General features: G+C 47.1%; 1 protein-coding gene and 2 long non-coding RNA genes across 3 annotated transcripts in view; 2 read left to right on the top strand and 1 right to left on the bottom strand.

Annotated features, from left to right (window-relative positions):
- LOC141407267 (uncharacterized) overlaps positions 1 to 15,265 on the top strand; it is a 40,738-nt gene that overhangs the window by 11,013 nt on the left and 14,460 nt on the right. The gene's annotated exons all lie outside the window — the stretch shown is intronic.
- On the top strand, positions 1,032 to 4,497 carry LOC141407268 (uncharacterized). The gene is made up of 3 exons (XR_012415649.1): positions 1,032 to 1,084; positions 2,823 to 2,899; positions 2,992 to 4,497. It is a non-coding gene; the product is annotated as an uncharacterized lncRNA (long non-coding RNA).
- Positions 1,549 to 14,335, bottom strand: LOC102133331 (dehydrogenase/reductase SDR family member 4-like 2). The gene is given in 8 exon segments (XM_065547487.2): positions 1,549 to 2,071; positions 2,769 to 2,824; positions 3,280 to 3,314; positions 3,316 to 3,414; positions 3,714 to 3,765; positions 3,865 to 3,935; positions 9,473 to 9,574; positions 14,171 to 14,335. Coding segments are annotated over 7 exon segments (468 nt in total). The 5' UTR covers positions 14,246 to 14,335; the 3' UTR covers positions 1,549 to 2,071; positions 2,769 to 2,790.

Below are 15,265 nucleotides of genomic sequence, written 5' to 3'. Positions count from 1 at the left end.
TCCTTTCTTCCACTTGACTGAATCGGCTATTGAAGCTTGTGTATCCTTTGCGAAGTTCTCCTACTGTGGTTTTCAGCTCCATCAGGTTATTTAAGCTCTTCTCTACACTCCTTATTCACACCCACCTGTATGAGGTGTCTCTCCACCCCTACTGGGCAGTGTTTTTCAGTCAAGCTACACGAGAGTCATGGGCCTACTTGAGGGAGTAGTCTGTCTGTTATTGGAGCTCCAACCTCCTGCTGGGAGAGCCACTGCTGTCTTTAGAGCTGTCAGGCAGGGACACTGAAGTCTGCAGGAGCTGTCTGCTGCCTTTTGTTCAGATATGCCCTGTCCCCAGAGGTGGAATCTAGAGAAGCGGTAGGCCTTGCTGAGCTGCGGTGGGCTCCGCCCAGTTAGAGCTTCCTTGCCACTTTGTTTACACTGTGATCATAGAAACGCCTACTCAAGCCTCAGCAATGGAGGAGGCCCCTCCCCCCACCCGCCCCATTATGTGATGCAGTTTCCCCGCCGCCCTCTCCCCCTTACCGGTCAAGATCTAGCTCCAGCGGAGGATGCTCCAGGGACAGCGATGCCGGGACTGGGATGCAGGGGCTGCCTTAGAGCCTGGATGCATGGGGTGGCGGGGTGTGAGGCACTGGGCTGGGGTGCACCGCCGGGAAGAACGCGCTGGGTTTGGGATGCTGCCCGACTGGGCGTCCCATAAACCGGGGCAGTCCCCTACCTTACAACTCTCGGGTGAGCTCCAAGGTAGGCTTGGCCATGGCGACCGCCGCTGCTGAGGCTGCTGCAGAGGAGCCCCCGCCACATCCCACATCCCCACCGCTGGGGAGCCGTGGCACATGCTAGACTCGGCTTCAGTAAATCCCGGGCGCTGAGCGCTGCAGCAGAGGCGAGCCCGCTCCAGACAGGGTCGGTTGCGTGAGCGCTCCCACCCCGGGCCTTGGAGCTCCAGCTCCCACGCCCGCCCAGAGAGCTGCCCGACTGAGCATGCGGGCCGCGCTGCCTAGCCTGCTGAGACCCCACGCGCTGGCGCCGACATCTCTCGCCAGCTCCGGCGTCAGAGGCCCAGCGTGCGTCGCCTAGTGTAAGTGTCTTGGGGCGGATACAGCGTCCCCACTTTCCGTCTACTCAATACTCGGGCCGTGGGCAGAACCCATTTCTTTTGTTTGTCTACCTGGGTACCTTGCAGGGCGTTTCTCTATTCCCCACCGGCTCAGGACCCGTCCAGCTTGTCCTTGCTGACTCGGGAGGGAACTGCCGGGAGGGGAGGTGGCCTGATCTGGGAGGCAAGGGGAAGGGAGGTGTTAGAGTTCATCCTTCCCCACTCTCGCCCGGCTGGCCCTGCCTCGGGGATCTCCGTGGCGTCCTGGGAGTTCCTGTGCCACCTTCCTTCCAGTTGGCAACTCTGCGGACACCTCCATCCCTGAACATCATGCTCAGGTCCTGGAGACAGGGAGGAGGGCTGGGGGATCCAGAGATCCAGCCTGGCCAGACTTCTGCTCTCTGCTCAGCTAAGCACCCCACACTGAGAAATGAACACGTGGATTCGATTCAAAGCCCTGCAGTCATCTGCATTTTATTTGCCCCTAAATTACAAGTTGTTAATTTGCAACTCTGCTCCCTCCACTCCAGGTTCTTTCTCTCCCATCACCCATCAAATTCTCCAGTGGCCAGGGCAAAAAATATCTGTTGGTCTTTGCCAAGGTAGACTCAGCCTTGTCAGCAGGCCTGTCCTGTGTTCTCAGGGGAGGCCTTTACCCAAGGCCACAGCAACAGCAGGAATCCCGAGTGAAACGCCACCTTGACTGCAGGGAAAGCTGCATCTTTTCACAGAGCAGAACTGATTTTATGAGGTGAACAGTAAGGTGAGGAGAGGTGGGAAAGGCCAGTGGATGAATGCAGGAACAGCACCAGGAGCTAAAGCCCAACTCTGCCCCGTGGGCTGTCGCAGGGTCGTCAAAGGCGGGACGGGGTTCCTCCACCCACCACCACTGTCTCCCCAGTGATGTAGCTGGCATCTTCAGAGCGCAGGAAAGACACAATGCCAGCACAATCCTCTGGCTCACCTAACCTGGGGAATAGGGGAAGAAAGGAAGGGAGTAAAAATCAAACAGGTCTGGCCCATTCACCTGGGACACAGGGAATGAAATTTGCTTAATCAAGAATTATCAGATGACTTTTCGGGATCAGTGTACAAGCTTTCCATCTATCAAAAAGTGTTACCATGAGGATATGCTGTTATAATTTAGTAGAAGCATACTGTACTCGCAAAAAACCATTACCCATAATATTCAAATACTATAGAAACACACTGTTTTTTTTTTAGAGAGCTTAGGACACCAAAATCCAAAGTTATATAGGTAAAATGGTGAGCAATTATTTCATACTTCAAAAAAATGGTTTCACATGTGCACACACTAAAGTATCAGGGAGTCTGTGTGACAGTAAATGGTGTGTTTAAAGTGATTCCATTTGTACAGATTCAGCTTGCAACTTTTTCAGGAATCTATACTTGTCTCTTAACTCAGGACTTCTCCCAGAGCTCTGCACTGCTGAAACCCCGATGTCTCTGGGTTTACCTTTTGAAAGGGAAGCTGACTTCTTGCTCAGGCCACTGCAGTGATAGTGTTATGAATTTGTGGTCTGTGAGGCAGAGGAGAGCCTGCCTGTGTTATCTGTGGGACTGAGACAGTGGACTGTGGGCTGCTAGGGACCAGACCTTTCCATCTTCATGCCTCTTAGGGCCCTTGACCCCATGACAGTTTTACCTTCTTATCTGCAGGATTTCTTTCATTCTTTCCTCTTTTTCCTTGTCCTTGCAGAGCTGCAGGAAGAAGGTTTAAGAGGAGGAAAGTGAGGAACAGAAAGGGAAGAAACTGCCCATCCTCATGGCAAGAGAGTAAGGATGGACAGACTTCCCTCTTTCACTTCCTATTTTTTTTTCTAGCTCCCAGCTCTCCCCACTGCCGTCATGTGTTTCATTTGTTTCAGGTTCTAGTGATGCATTTTGCTGCATCTCTCCAATTCTCATCCATGTAAGGAGAGAGGAAACAGTGTGAGTAGAGTCTGAATACCTCAGTCTCCACCCTATACCTCAGGAAAGGTTTGATAGGAGTCTGGCTTGGAAAGGGCAGTTGGTACAGAGAGGGAATATGGAAAAGCCCAAGGAAGGAGAACGGAGTGGTTGAGAGTTCAGGAATCAGGTACTGGGCTTCCCTGTCCAAGAAGATGGATGCCTTTCAAGGGGTTCCAGTGGGATGCAGAGCTCCCCTTCCTCACCATCCTGCTGAAGCTGGTCTTGATAAGTCCAGGTGCTAGGCAGTTCACCCTAATGTTCCTTGGGGCCAGTTCTATGGCCAGGGTCTTGGTGAGGCCCAGTAAGGCTGTTTTACTGACACTGTAAGGACTGAGGCCCTGGAGAGAGAAAACAATGGGTTAGACTCATAGTTTCCAGGTCATTCTTCATTCTCATTATTAGACACAAAAGACAGTGCTCAATAGGGATCTCCTGTAAGGGAGGGGCACAGTTAGGAAACTGTCTTGTGGCTAAACCTCCCCTAGATTATGGTTTGTGGAGGCAAGGCATCTATTTTGTGGGCAGGGACTTGGTGGTGTGATTCTAAAAGGGGACACAAACTTCTTTGGGTAACATGAGGGGTGGAAAGATATGGAGTGGAGGATGGGATGGAAGGGGCAGACCAAAGGGTTCTTACAGGAGATGGACTGAAGGCTGCTATGGAGGCCACGATCACCACTGAGCCGCCTCTGGAAAAAGAAGAGAGCTGACGGTCTTCCCAGCGTGGACCACTGCCCTCAGCCCGTGTGGGGTCCCATCTCACCCAGGCTCTCTCTCACTCTCTGTACCCTCGTTTCTCCATTTCTGGCACCACTGCCTTTGTCATCAGGGCTGGGGCCTTCACATTAATGTCCAGAGTCTGAAGCCAAGAGAAGAAGGGGAAACAGCATGAGTGAAGAGCACTGGAGGAGGCATGGCAATGAGGAGTTAGAGTGGGTTCCTAGGATGTTTGTCAGAGCTGACGAAGATCTTAGGATGATATACCTGCATCTTGCACATGAAGAAACTGAGGTTCAGGGAGAAGTAGCTCTCACCAGCTGCTCAGCTAGATAATGATACATTAGGTTCAGGTGAGAAAAAATGGAGCCTGGTTCATCTTGTTTCGTCACCAGCCAAGTATGATGTGGCCCAGAAGGGGCCTAAATCCTCAGGGCTCCTTTGGATTTGAGCTGCGTTTTCTGCGTTTCTTCAAAGTAGGGAGAGCCTGCAATTGTCAGCCTCCTGGACCTGTCTTAAAGTGCGCCATGCTTCTTAGGGAAAATGTGGCCTGACCTTGGATTCCTGGGGTTGTTCTAGCACTTCTCTGGCTTCTGTGCTTAGGGAGTGAGATGCTCTTGGCCCTCTAGGATGGACTGCCTGGCTAGACCTGATTAGAAAGTGGGATCATGAGGAGGTACCTTCTGGGGAAGCTGGGAGACAAGGTACAATCAGAATCCCGACATCCATAATCTAAAACAAATGCATGACCCCTGTTTACATTGTTCTAGACAACTGCTTATATTAAAATATTTCAGTCTTACAGAAAAATTGGAAATAGAAGTACAACGAATATCTGGAGATCCTTCACTTAGATTCACCAGTTGTTCACATTTTGTCCTATTTGTCCTCTCTGTATTTCTGTACAGTTTTTTAAATGAACCATTGCAACTCAGTTGCAAGTTTTCTGATTTTATGTAATAAAATGAAAAATTACTAAGAACAAAAATAAAAAAATGTAAATTAAAAAGAAGAAACTCAGAGGTGGGAGTGGTGTCTCATGCCTGTAATCCTAGCACTTTGGGAGGCCAAGGTGGGTGGATCACTTTAAGGCCAGGAGTTCAAGATCAGCCTGGGCAAAATGGCAAATATTGTCTGTACTAAAGATTCAAAAATTAGCCAGACATGGTAGCATGTGCCTGTAGTCCCCGCTACTCCGGAGGATGAGACAGCTGAATAGCTTGAACCCAGGAGGTGGAGGTTGCAGTGAGCCGAGATAGCACCACTGCACTACAGCCTGAGTAATAGAGCAAGGCTCCATCTCAAAAAAATTAATTAATTAATTAATTAAAATAAGTAAACGCAGTTGCAGATATTACAGTGCTCTATCCCTAAATAGTTAGCATACATTTCCCAAGAGTAAGGATGTTCTTTTACACAACCATAATCCATCATCACACCCAAGAAGTTTGTCACTGATGATAATTTTATCTAATATATTGGTCTCAATCGTCCCCCAAATGTGTGTGTTTTTTTCTTTTAAATCCAGAGGTTAATGAAGGATCAGCCATTATGTTTGGATTTGATGTGCTGTGATATTTAAAAAAATATATAAACTAAAAGGAAAGGTACAGTCACACCTTATTTTATTATGCTTTGCAGATACTGTGTGTTTTACAAATTGAAGGTTCATGGCAACCCTGCATTAATTGGAGCCATTTTTCCAACGGCATGTGCTCACTTTGTCTCTGGGTCACATTTTGATAATTCTTGGAATATTTCAGACTTTTTCATTATTATCATATCTGTTATGGTGATCTGTGATCAGTGATCTTTCATGTTTTTATTATAATTGTTTTGGGGTACCACAAACCACACCCAGAAAAGGTGAACTTAATCGATAAATGTTGTACGTTCTGATTGCTCTGCCCTTCTCCCATCTTTCTCCCTCTCTATGGGCCTCCATATTCCCTGAGACACATTTATATTGAAATTAGACCAGTTAATAACCATATAATGGCCTCTAAGTGTTCAAGTGAAAGGAAGAGTCACACATCTTGCACTTTAAATCAAAGGCTAGAAATAATTGAGCTTAGTGAGGAAGGCATGTTGAAAGCTGAGGCAGGCTGAAAGCTAGGCCATGTGCACCAGTTAGCCAAATTGTGAGTGCAAAGGAAAAATTCTTGAAGGAAATTAAAAGTGCTACTTCTGTGAATACATAAATGATAAGAAAGCAAAACAGCTTTATTGTTAATATAGAGGGAAAGTTCTAGTGTTCTGGATAGAAGATCAAACTAGCCACAACATTCCCTTAAGCCAAAGCCTAATCAGAAAAAAGCCCTAACTTTTTAATTCTTTGAAGGCTGAGAGAGGTGAGGAAGCTCCAGAAGAAAAGTTGGAAGCTAGCAGAGGTTGGTTCATGAGGTTTAAGAAGCCATCTCTGTAACATAAAATTGCAAGGTGAAGCAGCAAGTGCTGATGTAGAAGCTGCAGCAAGTTATCCAGAAGATCTAGCTAAGATCAGTGATGAAGGCGGCTACACCAAACAACAGATTTTCCATGTAGATGAAACAACCTTCTAGTGGAAGAAGATGCCATGTAGGGCTTTAATAGCTAGAGAGGAGAAGTCAACGCCTGGCTTCAAAACTTCAAAGGACAGGCTTATTCTCTTGTTAGGGTCTAATGCAGCCAGTGACTTTAAGTTGAAGCCAATGCTCATTTACCATTCTGAAAATTCTATGGCTCTCAAGATTTATACTAAATCTACTCTGCCCATGCTCTATAAATGGAAAACAAAGCCTGAATAACAGCACATCTGTTTATAGCATGGTTAACTGAACATTTAAAGCTCACTGTTGATAGCTACTGCTCAGAAAAAAATATTCCTTTCAAACTATTACTGCTCCTTGACAGTGCACCTGGTCAGTCAAAAGCTCTGATGGAGATGTGCAAGGAGATTAATGTTGTTTTCATGCCTGTTAACACAACATCCATTCTGCAGCCCATGGATCGGGGGTAATTCTGACTTGCAAGACTTATTATTTAAGACGTACATTTTGTAAGTCTATAGCTGCCATAGATAGTGACTCCTCTGATGGATCTTGGCAAAGTTAACTGAAAACCTTCTGAAAAGGATTCACCATTCTAGATGCCATTAAGAATATTTGTGATTCATGGGAGGAGGTCAAAATATCTACATTAACAGGAGTCTGGAAGAAGTTGATTCCAACCCTCATGGATGACGTGAAGGGGTTCAAGACTGCATCACAGGAAGGAACTGCAGATGTGGTGGAAATAGCAAGAGAACTAGAAGTGGAGCCTGAAGATGGGACTGAATTGCTGCAATCTCATGACAAAATGTAAACAGCTGAGGAGTTGCTTCTTATGGATAGGCAAAGAAAGTGGTTTCTTGGGATGGAATCTATTTCTGGTGAAGATGCCATGAACATTGTTGAAATCACAACACGGGATTTAGAATATTATATGAACTTAGTTGATTAAGCAGTAGCAGAGTTTGATAGGATTGACTCCAAGTTTGAAAGAAGTTCTACTGTGGGTAAATGCTATGAAACAGCATTGCATGCTACAGAGAAATCGTTTGTGAAAGGAAGAATCAACTGATGTGGCAAACTTCACTGCTGGCTTATTTGAAGAAATTGCCACAGCCACCCCAGCCTTCAGCAACACCACCCTAAGTCAGCCACCATCAATGTGGAGACAAGACCCTCCACCAGCAAAAAGATTATAGCTTCTAAAGTCTCAGATGATTGTTAGCATTTTTTAGTAATAAGGTATTTTAAAATGAAGATATGTATATGCTTTTAAAGACATAATGCTATTGCTCATTTTATAGACTATTATTAGATGACCATTATACTGTAAACATAACTTTTATATGCACTGGGAAATCAAAATATTCATGTGACTTACTTTACTATAATATTGAATTTATCGTGGTGGCCTGGAACCAGACCCACAATATCTCCGAGGTGTGCCTGTACTTAGTTTAAAACTGACTTTCATATGGTCTCTATTCAGACTGTTCATGAATGATGTTCCTCTATTTTAAAGACTATCAGAATCTGTCTGGCTGCAGTTGCTCACGCCTATAATCCCAGCACTTTGGGAGGCCGAGTGGGGCAGATCAGTTGAGGTCAGGAATTTGAGACCAGCCTGGGCAACACAGTGAAACCCTGTCTCTACTAAAAATGCAAAACATTAGCCACACGTGGTGGCACATGCCTATAGTCCCAGGTACTTGGCAGGCTGAGGTACAAGAATTGCTTGAACCTGGGAGACAGAGGTTGCAGTGAGCTGAGATCACACCACAGCACTCCAGCCTCAGTGACACAGTGAGGAAAAAAAAAAAAAAAAAAAAAAAAAGAGGAAAGAAAAAGAAAGAAGGAAAAAGACTATCAGAATCAAAAAGTAGCTCATTGGAGAACATTTTGGCACTTTGGTGTTTATGTGTATGAAACACTAGTAAATAAATCATAGTATTTTCACATCCTCAAACTAGTGTTGAGGAATTTTTGATGACATCTGATATAGTTATGTTTGTGCCCTCTAAATCTCATGTTGAAATGTGATCACCAGTGTTCAAGGTGGGACCTGGTGTGAGGTGTTTGGATCATGGGGGTGGATCCCTTATGAATGTCTTGGTGCCCTCCCTGTGGCAATGAGTTCTCACTCTATTAGTTCATGCCAGAACTAGTTGTTTAAAAGAGCCTGGTATCTCTCTTACTTCTTCTCTTGCCATGTAACACGCCTGCTCTCTTTTGCCTCCTGCCGTGATTGTAAGCTTCCTGAGGCCTCATCAGAAGCAGATACTGGCACCACCATGCTTCTTCTACAGTCTGCAGAACCCTAAGCCAAAACGAAACTCTTTTCTTTTATAAATTGCCCAGGTCAGGTATTCCTTTATAGCAACGCAGAACAAACTAATACAACATCAGAGTAAAAAGCAAAACCATGGGAAATCATAAAAAATTAGCATTTCCAAATCATGTGGGAGTATTAACCTTAATAAACAAGGACAAATATTTTAATTAAAGCTCTATAATTAAAGAATGGCTGTGAAATATATTATGAATATAATGTAATTATATATTTTCACATAAAACCCAATATTCTGCCACTTGAATTTAGACATCCGGGTCTCAGATTGTCTTGACACTGCAGTTAAGAAAAAAATGATATAGGTTTTTATTTTTATTTTTTTAAAGGATGTATGTTATAAAGTGGACACTGGTCATTTAACCAGAATTAGTATTTTACTTAACTAGCAGCTTTTAATATTTCCCAACTAATGAAACATGATTCCTTTTTGGCAGCTGAAAGGGGGACAGGTGGGTGTGTAAGTTTAAGCATTGTAGTTTTTAGCATATTAGCTGCCACATCTCTGTTGGAAATCAACAAGGCAGAAGAGCATGCCGGGGAGGAAGTCTGGGGAGGGGAGTAGACGGCGGATAGTGAAGAGCAGATGGAAGCAGACAGTAGTAGGAGCAGCAGAAGCGAACCAGAAGGGCAGGGACAGAGGAAGCTGCCCCCACCCATTTACCAGGTGCATTCCAGGTGTGTGGCATGTGGCAAAGAGTCCTCACATTTACACTGCCCTTGACAAACGCATTCTAAAAGCAGACAGAGTTTGTGCTGAATGTGTTCTGAGGCCCGCCCCCTGCTGCTTTAATCCCCTCTCACCTTGTCCCACACCTCCTTGGTGATATCCATTAGGCTTCCAAAGACAGGGCTGACAGCAGCATTGGAGACTAGGATATCGATACCGCCATGAAGCTTCACAGCCTAAAGAGAGGGGTGAGGTCTGGACCAGGGTTGCAGTAAGTAAGGGAGGTGCATTTATCCATGTTGATAAAAACTTCCTTCTGAGCCAGGCGCGGTGGCTCACGCCAGGAATCACGACACTTTGGGAGGCCAAGGTGGGAGAATCACTTGAGTTGAGGAGTTTGAGAGAAGCCTGGGCCACACAGACTTTTTCTTTATATTAAAAATGACAACAAAAACAATGACGACAAAACCTTCCTTCTTAGGAACTATCATCAAAATAACTTCTCTTTTTAAAAACATCTTTTCTTCAAAACTACCCTAAGATCTGCTGCTAAGCATTTAAGGTTGGCTTCTTTCTTTTTTTAGATGGAGTCTTGTTCTGTTACCCAGGCTGGAGTGCAGTGGCATGATCTTAGCTTACTGCAGCCTTGACCTACTGAGTTCAAGCCATCATCCTGTCTAAGTCCCCAAGTACCTGAAACTACAAGTGCATGCCACCACACCCGGCCAAGTTATGTATTTTTTTTAGAGACAGGGTCTTGCTGTGTTGCCCAGGCTGGCCTCGATCTCCTGAGCTCAAGCCATCCACCTGCCTTGGCCTCCCAAAATGTTACAGGTGCGAGCCACCAGGAAGTTGGCCTTATTTATTTTGCAGTCTTTTCTTCCCACCTTCTATTCTTCTAAGGCTGTCTCTGAGCCTTTGCTCTCTTCTTTACACTCTCCCTTTGGGACGCTCCTTCATTCTCATGATTTCAAGTCTCACCTCCAAATCTATTTCCGGACCCCTCCTCTTCCTTTCACAGTGAGTTCCACCCACATTTCTCCAAGTGCTTACTGTCCAGTTCACCTTGAATAAATTACCCTTATCTCAAAGTCAATCTGTCCACACTTACCTGAATGGAAAAATCGGCTTAAATAGAGCTGTAGAAACTTACCACTGGAGGGGTCTTTGAGATCATCTATTCCAATGTAAGGTGGAGATGATGAAACAGGTTCAGGGAATTTTCTCAAGACCATATAGTTCAGTAGTGACACACTGGGGCTAGCTAAGAACAGGAGGCCTGCTTATTCTGTGTTTGGGAGGGGTGAAGTGATTTGTTCAGGGCACAAAGCTAGTTAGTGGTGGAAGAACTGAGGTCAGTCTCCCATTCTGTAGCACACTGCTAATTCATAAGAGCCCTCTGAAAGTGAGTTGGGGTCATTAGGAAACTGACTGCCCAGGAGAGCCATGATGGGAGAAGATACCAGCCTGAATTTAAAGCAATTCCATATTTGGTTATAATGTCATTTTCTCTGTCTCTCTCTCTCTCTTTTGACCTGGAGGCATGAAAGATTTAAGGGAGAAACTGACATCTAAACTGAGAAAGTCAAGAAAGGCAACATCTCACCTCCTTAATAAGGTATAAGTAGGTAGTGAGGTGTGTGCTAGAGTAATGAATGGCCAAGCAGAATCTGCCAACAAGAGTTTTCAGTACAAAGCGACCCTGAAACCAGACTTTGCATTTGCTCAGAACTGGCAATTTTAATGCCTTGAACAAGTAGCAGTACATGGGCCCTTGGTCAACTTTGTGCTTCAGATCTGGCACACAGAGGAGTGTTATTAACAATGTACACCATCTGCTAGCTTCCCGTTTTAACTACTTATTCTTGTTAACTAGGTGCTAAGTTCAATTGTTTTTATGCGGTTGAACGTATGCCTGGGCTGTCAACATGTAAATCTAATAAAATTTATAGTCACATAATCTTTTGAAACCAGTGTTAATACTTTCCTGCACCCTTTAAATTTTGGTATCCTGGCATAAAGCACAGTCACCTGCCTTGGCTCTGTATAATTCTCACCAATGGACTTGTTACTAGGGAGGTGCAGAGTAAGTTAAGTGATGTGCGCTGTGCCGAGTACACGTGTGTTTGAGCTGGGAGAAGACAGTGGATTGCTCTAGAATCACCTGGAGACATTTTCTACTCCGCTGTATACCCCATGCCCCTCTCCTTCTAGGTCTGTCAGCACAGAGACGGGAGGAGGCTGGGTTTTGATTGAACAGAGATAGGAAACCATAAAAGAAGAATGAGGCTGGGTGTGGTGGCTCACACCTATAATCCTAGCAGTTTGGTAGGCCCAGTGGGGTGGATTGCTAGAGGCCAGGAGTTCAAAACCAGCCTGGGCAATAAAGCTCCAACTCTACAGAAAATTTAAAAAATGAACTGGTGTGGTGGTGCATGCCTATAGTCTTAGCCACTTGGGAGGCTGAGGTGGTAGGATTGCATGAGCTCAAGAGTTGGAGGTTACAGTGAGCTATGATCATACTACTGCACTCCAGCCAGGGAAACAGTGAGGCTCTGTCTCTGGGGAAAAAAAAAAAAAAAAAAGGTGTCTTCTCAGTCTTGTTCTAAATTGTGTGATCACTACACTAAAACGGTTAGGAGCTGTTTGCTCTGTGTTCTGATAGTTATACATTTTTAAGAAAAAATATAATCAAGCAGATAGGCAGCTAATCTGGTTTCCGCTTACCACACACTTAGAAGCTTTGTGGTGCAGATGAGGAGGCCACTGGGTAGTGACCATTCTCAGGGCAGTGGCTTTTCTCATTGCAGGGTAACATGTGGCAATTGGCAGAAGACATTTCAAATAGCTGACAAGTATTCTATCATTCTCCTCTCTGACAATGGTCACACAAACTACCTGAGAGTCATTTTTGACTTCGCTCGTGTTTCCCACTTTTTGACATGTGGTTGGAAAATCTTGGTTCGTTCCCACTAAATGTCTCTTGGGCACATCTGTTCCAGTCCCACCACCACTGCTCTAAACCTGGATGACAGCAACAGCTTCCTCACTGATGCCCTGGATTCAGTGTTTTCTCTGTATATCCTTCCTACCAGAGCCATATTATCTCTCTTAATAACCATCTTTCTCTTCCTCAAAACCTCACATGGCTTCTTATTTCCTACAAGAATGGGTAAACATATCCTTTCAAGAGGCCATATCCTTTTAACATCCTTAATATATCCTTTTAAGAAGCTATGGCTGGGCATGGTGGGTCACACCTGTAATCCCAGCACTCTGGGAGGCCCAAGGTGTGGGTCACCTGAGGTCAGGAGTTCAAGATCAGCCTGGCCAACATGGTGAAACCCCGTCTCTACTAAAATACAAAAATTAGCTGGGCATGGTGGCGGGCACCTGTAATCCCAGCTACTTGGGAGGCTGAGGCATGAGGATTGCTTGAACCTGGACGCCGAGGTTGCAGTGAGCCGAGATGGTGCCACTGCACTCCAGCCTAGGCAACAAGAGTGAAACTCTGTCTCAAAAAAAGAAAAAAAGTAAAAAAATAAAAATAGAAAAAAGGATATAGAGGCCCATGGCCTCTATCTTTCCAAGGCAGCCCATTCTCATCAGCCCCTCCCCCAGCAGCGTGGCCACTGCCTGGTCCACATTCTGCTGCTTCCAGCTGTTGACAACCACGTGGGCCCCGTCCTGGGCCAGACGCCGGGCGATGGCAAAGCCGATCCTGAGGGTAGAAAGAGACAAAGACTGCCAAGGCCTGTGCAGGGGAAGAGGTCGAAGCATGCGCTGTGAAGTTAGACTGCCTGGGTTTGAATTCAGGCTCTCTCCCTATATGACCTCCACGTGTCTCTACTCTGTGTAAAACAGGCTTGATGGCACGGCCTTTTTGGCGCTCATTTACTTATTTTTATTATGATCTGGAACCGCAGCCTCAGTTCCCAAGAACTTACATCACTTTCTACAGTTCCCACCACGGGTGACAGGCTTCATCCCCTGTTGGGACTGAGAGGTGAGAAATGAGCTGGGTGTGCAGCTGCCACTTCCGTGATTTGAGGGTCTCACTCAGAACAGCCCTGCCCCCAGGTTTCTTTCTTACTAGTCTACAACATTCTCAAAATTCTATCTTTAGTTATTTTTTGGGGTGCATGTGAAAAGATGGTCTCCGGTCAGAAATGTAAATATTGCCTTGGGAGGAAGAGTTACACATTCTGCACTTGTCAGTCATTAGCATTTTACCTACTTTTGTATTTTAGCTTTGTGGAGAGCTGGTATCTAGCAAAGTCCCGTAGAAATGAGAACCAGGATAGAGAAGAGTGGTGGGTGAGAAACAGCCTGGGCAAGGTAGGCCCAGGTGTACCCACCTAAACAAAAATCTTGACACATGGCTCTTGTGTCCCATCTAGGTAAGGGGGCGGGGTTCCTGGAGACTTTCCAGTGACCAAATAGAGTGTCTGGTACATTTTCATAAAGCTGGAGGCCTTGGGATAGGATTTTGAAATCCAGATTTCCTTGGATTTCTAGTTTCTGGTTTTCCCAGAGGCTAAGTGGGGCTGGTTGACTGGGGCAGCCCAGAACCCAGGAGGGGAAATAGATCGGTGGGGTTGTACGGAGGTGGCACAGTTGTGCCAGAGGCAGCAGGGACACGAGGGCTAGCAAGGGAGGGCCCAGGGCCTGGGGATTTGGAGGGGGTTCAGGCGGATCACGTGACTACATTTTTCCAGGGCCAGACTTCAGCCACACGTGAGTTCTAAGCACAGGGGCACTGGAGGCAAAGAAGAGACCAGTGCCTGTTTGCAGGCAGCTAGGGCCTCCGAAACTCCAGCACGAACACTCACCCGTCGGTGGAGGCCGTTACCAGGGGCCACCTTATTCGCGAGCAGATCCCGGCGGGTCATCCGGGAGCTGGCCATCCGCACCGACTTCCATGCCCGGACACAGCCCCGCCTTGTGCATGGCTCAGACCAACAAGTCTGGGTTCCACTCCTTCCAGCGGAGGTAACAAAGATTAGGGCGAAGGGGCAGGACGAAGGGCGGGCTGCTTCCCGGCACGCCCCCCTCCCCACCCCCTCCCCGCCCCTCCCCTCCCCACCCCTTCCCGCCCCCTCCCCACCCCTTCCCGCCCCCTCCCCACCCCTTCCCGCCCCCTCCCCACCCCTTCCCGCCCCCTCCCCCCCTCTCCTCCCCCTCCCCGCCCCCTCCCCGCCCCCTCCCCACCCCTTCGCCCCCTCCCGACCCCCTCCCCGCCCCCTCCCCACCCCCTCCCCGCCCTCGACCACTTGGGAGTCCTGTGTGGCGGTGGGCGCCTCCCTCCGCCGCCGCGCCCAGCAGCCAGCTACTTTCCGCCCTTGCCTTCCCGGGCAGGCGGGTGTTCAAAGCGCTCTCTGTTCAAGTTTTCCGTAGGGCTCGCCCCTCCCCTGGCCCCCGCAGGAACGCGCAGACTTTGGCTGCTGCCTTTTTGCATCTGCTTGCCCACGTTTTCTTCTGCGGGAAGTGGGGGTTTTGAGTTGCTTTTGCTTCTTCAGAATTTCTTCTCCAAGAAAGTCTGGGTCAATGTATGTGACAGCCCACAGGAGGGCAAATGTTTTGAGACTGCCCATGGAGGTGAGGCCTGTGGTCCTCATAGAGTCCACCAGGTGAGGCTGGAGGAGCCTGGGAGAGATGTGATAGGGAGTAGCAGCACCAGGCCTGGCACTGCCCTTCACTCTGCCCAAGGTCTCCTCCATCTTCACGGGCCCTGGAGGGCAGACTATGGTCATTGACCAAACAGTATCTCACATCCCTCTCCAAAGGGACTTCCTCCTTTACAGGGGCTAAGTGCTAGAGAGGAGGCTGCAGAGTCCCTGGAGCAGTGGTGGAAATGCTGAGAACTGGGGGCACTCAAGTCTAACCACTATGTCCCCAGGTCTTACCCTCCATCCTAGTTCAATAAA

Source organism: Macaca fascicularis, chromosome 7 (genome assembly GCF_037993035.2).
Source record: "Macaca fascicularis isolate 582-1 chromosome 7, T2T-MFA8v1.1".
Classification (NCBI taxonomy): Eukaryota; Metazoa; Chordata; class Mammalia; order Primates; family Cercopithecidae; genus Macaca; species Macaca fascicularis.
This window is presented reverse-complemented; position numbering and strand designations above follow the sequence as displayed.